Source organism: Triticum aestivum, chromosome 4D, assembly GCF_018294505.1.
Source record: "Triticum aestivum cultivar Chinese Spring chromosome 4D, IWGSC CS RefSeq v2.1, whole genome shotgun sequence".
NCBI lineage: Eukaryota > Viridiplantae > Streptophyta > Magnoliopsida > Poales > Poaceae > Triticum > Triticum aestivum.
In genome coordinates, this window is record NC_057805.1 from 515,832,122 (window position 1) to 515,840,306 (window position 8,185).

Sequence of the window (8,185 nt, forward strand, 5' to 3'; positions counted from 1 at the left end):
AGCGTTCTGCTAATGTTGCCGCACACAAATTAGCGAAAGTAGGGGTAGCAGAAGAGAGGTCTGAGCTTTGGCTTGTGACTCCCCCAGATTTTATTTTAGATGTAATCTCGGATGATATTCCAAACTTCTTTATAGTTAAATAAAGCGGCAAGATTACCCCTTGAAAAAAATATGAGAAAATAACTTTATTCATCATGCAGGTCGTACAAAACGAATACAAGCCACACGCCACGAAAGAACTCAATCAGCAATACAGAATTGAATTAAGAATGATAATAATAATAAAAAAAGAAACCGGCTACGTACATACGCACCAGCTCTCCATGGCATGCATGCACACGTCAAGCAGCAAGCAAGCAAATAAACAAACAAACAAACCCTGCATGCAGAATATATAATGCTTCCTCGATCGTTTTTATTAGCACATGAAGCCGGTGGGCACGTTCCTGCCGCAGTGGTTGAGGATGATGCTGAGGTCGATGGGGAGGTTGAGGTTGATGCCGAGGACGTTGGCCTTGAGCACCGTGCAGAGGCACACGGCCGCCTCGAGGTCGACGAGCCCCTTCAGCAGCGGGCAGCAGGGAAGAGTGGGCGGCAGCCCCACCTTGGCCTTGATCAGGCCAAGCACGTTGGCGCAGACGCCCAGCTTCGGTGCGTCGCGCGGGCACCTACCGAGCGACGCCGGGGTCGGTGTCGGGGTCGACGGGGTTGATGGCGTCATGGGCGTCGGGCAGTCCCCCCCACACGCGCTGGCCAGGGAGAACACGGCCAGTGATGGGCAATAAGCGACGGCGAGACACGTCGGGCGTGTGTGCGTGCGCGCGCGGGGCGTGTGAGGCGCGGTTCGGGCTGCGTCGGGGTCGTGGTGTGCGTGTCTGGCCATAGTCTGGGCATGTTCTGACTAGTGTATGGGCATTGTCTGACTTATGTCCAGGCTTGGTCTGACTTGTGTGTGTGTGGCGCGAGGTGTGCGTGTGTGCGTGCACTGCTCGCCGTGTTAATAGGGCTAGGTCGTTGCCGAACCCGGCGGGGTGAGCGTGGAGATCTGTTGCGGGCTCGCCGCGTCGCGCGAGTACGGGCGCGCGTAGTCGACGCGGCCAGAGCGGGGCCAGATCGTGCACCCGGTCAAGTAACGAGCGTGGGGGCATGTCCCAATGCAGGCTCGAGTATAAAGCCGCCGCGGTGATTGTTGTAACGACGTGGGTTGGAGTTTGAGCTCCGGGAAAATTGCTGTTCGTGCAGCAGGAGTATGTTTTTTTTTAGAAAAGGAGGATGACCTCCGGCCTCTGCATCTGGGCGATGCAGCAGGAGTATGTGCGCCGGAAACCATCGTGCCCGCCGTGTTCTCCCTCCTTCTTCCTGTTTATGTGCCAGAGAGAGTCAGAGCGATGAGAGGGTGAGCTGGTGGTGAGCGAGGGCCAAGAACACCGCCATCGATGTCTTGCCTGCCATTGCTAGCTGCGAGTGATTACAAGTACGGAACAAAATGATCGATTAGCTGATTGCTAATTGCTACTATGTGCCTATGATGCCCTGTGGTGGTGCTTAGGATTGGTATTTATAGGGTAAAGAAAGATGGGTGCAATGCTGATGAATTGCTTGTGAGAGTTAGCTTGCGTGTGAATGCAATTAGCAGTCTGATCTGGATATGTGTGCTTATGAAACTATGTGCGTACATTAGTTGTTATAAGAAAGTTGGAAAACCACTAGTGCCAAGATCGCTGCATTAGTAGACGCGTGTTGACGTTTGTTCCTACATGATGGTTGATGTTATTAAAAAATGTAACCACTTTGAAGTAGTGGATCCTTGCGAAATTGGGAGACTGGTTTAAATTTGAATATTGTATATGTCGGTCACGGACGGGAGTACAGCTGTGCACACAAAACAAGTCATAGGAATCATAAAATGCAAGGGCCAACTTGTTTGAAGGCTTCCAAGGAACAACAAGCCATATTCCAACCTGCACTTACTAAACCAGTTGTTGCTTCATATGGTCAGCAATCAAAGTTGTACCTCTTGTCATCATTCTATCAGGAATCAAGCCTTAAATGTATTTTCCTTTTCTTTTTTGCAGTAGTAATTACGAAATGTTCCACCAGCACCAAATTTACGTTCCACATATTTAATATTTCCTAGTAATTGTGAAATGTTCAAGAGCATTTTTTTCTCCCGCTGTTCAACCATATATCTCCTTACTTTAGGTTCAGTTTGGTGTAAAAGTTTGGTCCATCCTTATGCTTGTTTGTCTTCCAATTGTTTTCTAGAATTATGCAGGAGGCCGCCGTATCCCCTCTTGCTAGGACGCGTTCTGCTTCGGAGGGCGGGTCGGGTGGCGTGGCCGTTTTATCGCCACACTCCCCGGATCGCCCTAGGCTGGTCTCGCCGGTCTCGGCTTTCGGCGGGACTTCCGTGGACAGGCCGCGGGAGTTGTCGTCGTCGTGTGGTGCTGCGCCGGTGGTCCCGGCCCAGGTCATCGCTGTTGGGGGACGGGCAGGAGGCCTTTCCCCTAGCAGAGCTTCGCGCGAGGAGGTCATCGCCTTTGGTGGGATCCCGGATCCTGTCTCTGAGGGGAGGCGGATCAGCGGGAGGCTGCAGGAGCAGCCAGACGTTGATGACATGCAGCTGAGGTGTGCTATGAGGGCGGCCAAGCTGCGTGACGTCGAGATCTCCATTGGTATGTCTGTTAATAAATCGAATTCAATTATGCATTTTACCAATGATGAGATTGTTCACAATGCAAACCAACTAGGAGTATCACTTGGTAATAATGATATGGAGATCTCTAGGTCTGTTAATGACATTCTTGATTTGGAAGCTGAACGAGCGTTAGAAATGATTCGTCACATAGCTGCCGTTAAGCCTATGAATGAGTCGGAGATTGATGCGCTTTGGGGTTAGGGCTCTTGATGGTTTGTGTGCCGATCTTGACCCTGCGGTACCGGAGACGGAGGAGGAGGAGGGGTATGCCTATCCTGAGATCTCTAACCATGTAGAATGGTGAAGTTAAGAAGTTTTATCATCTTTGTTTCATGGATGTAGATAGATAGACAGATAGATAGATATATAGGTTGGGTTTCGTCGATGTCGACAACCCCTAAAGACTACACTTTGGCTATGTTGGGTTCCGTCGATGTCGACAACCCCTAAAGATTAAAACTTTGGCTATATTGGGTTCTGTCGACGTCGACAACCCCTAAAGACTAAAACTTTGGCTATATTGAGTTTCGTCGACGTCGACAACCCCAAAAGACTAAAGCTTTGGCTATATTGGGTTCCGTCGACGTCGACAACCCCTAAAGACTAAAGCTTTGGCTATATTGGGTTCCGTCGACGTCGACAACCCCTAAAGACTAAAACTTTGGCTATATTGGGTTCCGTCGACGTCGACAACCCCTAAATACTAAAACTTTGGCTATATTGGGTTCCGTCGACGTCGACAACCCCTAAAGACTACACTTTGGCTATATTGGGTTCCGTCGACGTCGACAACCCCTAAAGACTACACTTTGGCTATATTGGGTTCCGTCGACGTCGACAACCCCTAAAGACTACACTTTGGCTATATTGGGTTCCGTCGACAACCCCTAAAGACCAAAATAACAGAAAGAGTACACACATAACCCCCTCATCTCTTGGGCCATAACTGACATAGTTTAGATTCAGAGTAGATTCATGAATAATAACAGATAGAGTACTCTAACAGATAGCATACATAACTTGCCCCTCATCTCTTGGGGCATCACTGACATAGTTTAGAAACATGACTCATACATAATAGAAAGAGTACTCTAACAGAAAGCATGTCAACCCAAAATGATAACTGTTTTGAAACATACATAACTTGCCCCCTCATCTCTTGGGCATAACTGACATAGTTTAGAAACATGACACATGACACTCAGGTATTTCCACTTGCAGTAAAAAAGGCCATCCATCCAGTATGACTTGTAGGGTCAACAGAAGTGGAAGCACCAGAAGTGGAAGCTCAGCAGCTCTTGGTGCCGAGAAAGGCCTTGAATGCCTTGCAGCACCATGCCTTGCATAAGGATGTGCTCTTGCTGGTGCAGCCTATGCTCTTGCTGGTGGAGCCTGTGATCTTGCTGGTTCTCTTGCTGGTGCAGCCTGTGCTCTTGCTGGTGATCTTGCTGGTGCAGCCTGTGCTTCATCAACATTCCTTGATCTTCTAGATGCCTTGCAAAAATGAAGGAAACATGAAGAGAAGGAAACATACAATAAATACAAAACATATATAGTACTAGTTAACAAGGTGCTTACCACATGCTTATTTTTTCTCAAAGCCAACTCTGGTTTCAATTATTTGCTGCAGCTGGTGTATCTATGGCCTTGGAGCCCACAGTTGATGCATGTTATAGTGGCCATTCTTGAACTCTCCTTTGGCTTTGGAACCTCAAATCTGCCTTTTATCCTCTTCTCTTTCCTTCTTCCCTTCTTCACATGAAATTTAGGTGGCTCTATGTCTGGTCTTGTTGTCTTTGTCCAATCATGTTCACCAGGAACAGGATATATCTGTTGGGGAACGTAGTAATTTCAAAAAAATTCCTACGCACACGCAAGATCATGGTGATGCATAGCAACGAGAGGGGGGAGTGTTGTCCACGTACCCTCGTAGACCGAAAGCGGAAGCGTTAACACAACGCGGTTGATGTAGTCGTACGTCTTCACGATCCGACCGATCAAGTACCGAACGCACGGCACCTCCGAGTTCAGCACACGTTTAGCTCGATGACATCCCTCGAACTCCGATCCAGCCGAGTGTTGAGGGAGAGTTTCATCAGCACGACAGCGTGGTGACGATGATGATGTTCTACCGACGCAGGGCTTCGCCTAAGCACCGCTACGATATTATCGAGGTGTAATATGATGGAGGGGGGCACAGCACACGGCTAAGAGATCAATGATCAATTGTTGTGTCTATGGGGTGCCCCCCTGCCCCCGTATATAAAGGAGCAAGGGGGATGCGGCCGGCCAAGGAGGAGGGCGCGCCAAGGGGGGAGTCCTACTCCCACCGGGAGTAGGACTCCTCCTTTCCTTGTTGGAGTAGGAGAGAAGGAAAGAGGGGGAGAGGGAGAAGGAAAAGGGGGCTGCACCCCTTGTCCAATTCGGACCAGAGGGGGGGTGCGCGCCTCCTTCCTTTTGGCCTCTCTCCTCTATTCCCGTATGGCCCAATAAGGCCCAATACTTCTCCCCGGCGAATTCCCGTAACTCTCCGGTACTCCGATAAATACCCGAATCATTCGGAACCTTTCCGAAGTCCGAATATAGTTGTCCAATATATCGATCTTTACGTCTCGGCCATTTCGAGACTCCTCGTCATGTCCCCGATCTCATCCGGGACTCCGAACTACCTTCGATACATCAAAAAACATAAACTCATAATATAACCGTCATCGAACTTTAAGCGTGCGGACCCTATGGGTTCGAGAACAATGTAGACATGACCGAGACACGTCTCCGGTCAATAACCAATAGCGGAACCTGGATGCTCATATTGGCTCCCACATATTCTATGAAGATCTTTATCGGTCAAACCGCATAACAACATACGTTGTTCCCTTTGTCATCGGTATGTTACTTGCCCGAGATTCGATCGTCGGTATCTCAATACCTAGTTCAATCTTGTTACCGGCAAGTCTCTTTACTCGTTCCGTAATACATCATTCCGCAACTAACTCATTAGTTACAATGCTTGCAAGGCTTATAGTGATGTGCATTACCGAGAGGGCCCAGAGATACCTCTCCGACAATCGGAGTGATAAATCCTGATGTCAAAATACGCCAACCCAACAAGTACCTTCGGAGACACCTGTAGAGCACCTTTATAATCACCCAGTTACGTTGTGACGTTTGGTAGCACACAAAGTGTTCCTCCGGTAAACGGGAGTTGCATAATCTCATAGTCAAAGGAACATGTATAAGTCATGAAGAAAGCAGTAGCAACATACTAAACGATCGAGTGCTAAGCTAACGGAATGGGTCAAGTCAATCACATCATTCTCCTAATGATGTGATCCCGTTAATCAAATGACAACTCATGTCTATGGTTAGGAAACATAACCATCTTTGATCAACGAGCTAGTCAAGTAGAGGCATACTAGTGACACTATGTTTGTCTATGTATTCACACAAGTATTATGTTTCCGGTTAATACAATTCTAGCATGAATAATAAACATTTATCATGATATAAGGAAATAAATAATAACTTTATTATTGCCTCTAGGGCATATTTCCTTCAGTCTCCCACTTGCACTAAAGTCAATAATCTAAATCACATCGCCATGTGATTTAACATCAATAGTTCACATCACCATGTGATTAACACCCATAGTTCACATCGTCATGTGACCAACACCCAAAGGGTTTACTAGAGTCAATAATCTAGTTCACATCGCTATGTGATTAACACCCAAAGAGTACTAAGGTGTGATTTGCTTGTGAGATAATTTTAGTCAACGGGCCTGTCACATTCAAATCCGTAAGTATTTTGCAAATTTCTATGTCTACAATGCTCTGCACGGAGCTACTCTAGCTAATTGCTCCACTTTCAATATGTATCCAGATTGAGACTTAGAGTCATCTGGATCAGTGTCAAAATTTGCATCGACGTAACCCTTTACGACGAACCCTTTTTGTCACCTCCATAATCGAGAAACATATCCTTATTCCACTAAGGATAATTTTGACCGTTGTCCAGTGATCTACTCCAAGATCACTATTGTACTCCCTTGTCAAAATCAGTGTAGGGTATACAATAGATATGGTACACAGCATGGCATACTTTATGGAACCTATGGCCAAGGCATAGGGAATGACTTTCATTCTCTTTCTATCTTCTGCCGTGGTCGGGCTTTGAGTCTTACTTAATTTCACACCTTGTAACACAGGCAAGAACTCTTTCTTTGACTGTTCCATTTTGAACTACTTCAAAATCTTGTCAAGGTATGTACTCATTGAAAAACTTATCAAGCGTCTTGATCTATCTCTATAGATCTTGATGCTCAATATGTAAGCAGCTTCACCGAGGTCTTTATTTAAAAAACTCCTTTCAAACACTCCTTTATGCTTTGCAGAATAATGCTACATTATTTCTGATCAACAATATGTCATTCACATATACTTATCAGAAATGTTGTATGCTCCCACTCACTTTCTTGTAAATACAGGCTTCACCGCAAGTCTTTATAAAACTATATCCTTTGATCAACTTATCAAAGCGTATATTCCAACTCCGAGATGCTTGCACCAGTCCATAGATGGATCGCTGGAGCTTGCATATTTTGTTAGCACCTTTAGGATTGACAAAAACCTTCTGGTTGCATCATATACAACTGTTCTTTAATAAATCCATTAAGGAATGCAGTTTTGTTTATCCATTTGCCAGATTTCATAAAATGCGGCAATTGCTAACATGATTCGGACAGACTTAAGCATAGATACGAGTGAGAAACTCTCATCGTAGTCAACACCTTGAACTTGTCGAAAACCTTTTGCGACAATTCTAGCTTTGTAGATAGTAACACTACTATCAGCATCCGTTTTCCTCTTGAAAATCCATTTAATCTCAATGGCTCGCCGATCATCGGGCAAGTCAACCAAAGTCCATACTTTGTTCTCATACATGGATCTCATCTCAGATTTCATGGCCTCAAGCCATTTTGCGGAATCTGGGCTCACCATCGTTTCCTCATAGTTCATAGGTTCGTCATGGTCAAGTAACATGACCTCCAGAACAGGATTACCGTACCACTCTGGTGCGGATCTCGCTCTGGTTGACCTACGAGGTTCGGTAGTAACTTGATCCGAAGCTTCATGATCATCATCATTAACTTCCTCACTAATTGGTGTAAGCATCATTGGAACTGATTTCAGTGATGAACTACTTTCCAATTCGGGAGAAGGTACAGTTACCTCATCAAGTTCTACTTTCCTCCCACTCACTTCTTTCGAGAGAAACTCCTTCTCTAGAAAGGATCCATTCTTAGCAATGAATATCTTGCCTTCAGATCTGTGATAGAAGGTGTACCCAACAGTAACTTTTGGGTATCCTATGAAGACGCACTTTTCCGATTTGGGTTTGAGCTTATCAGGATGAAACTTTTCACATAAGCATCGCAACCCCAAACTTTAAGAAACGACAACTTTGGTTTCTTGCCAAACCACAGTT

At 46.0% G+C, this 8,185-nt stretch overlaps 1 protein-coding gene across 1 annotated transcript; it reads right to left on the bottom strand.

The window, feature by feature from the left end:
* Window positions 1-384: 384 nt before the first annotated feature.
* Window positions 385-859, bottom strand: LOC123100808 (14 kDa proline-rich protein DC2.15-like). Its single transcript, XM_044522683.1, has one exon. It carries the CDS (start codon window positions 719-721, stop codon window positions 419-421), a length of 303 nt encoding a protein of 100 aa, XP_044378618.1. The 5' UTR covers window positions 722-859; the 3' UTR covers window positions 385-418.
* Window positions 860-8,185: the final 7,326 nt, after the last annotated feature.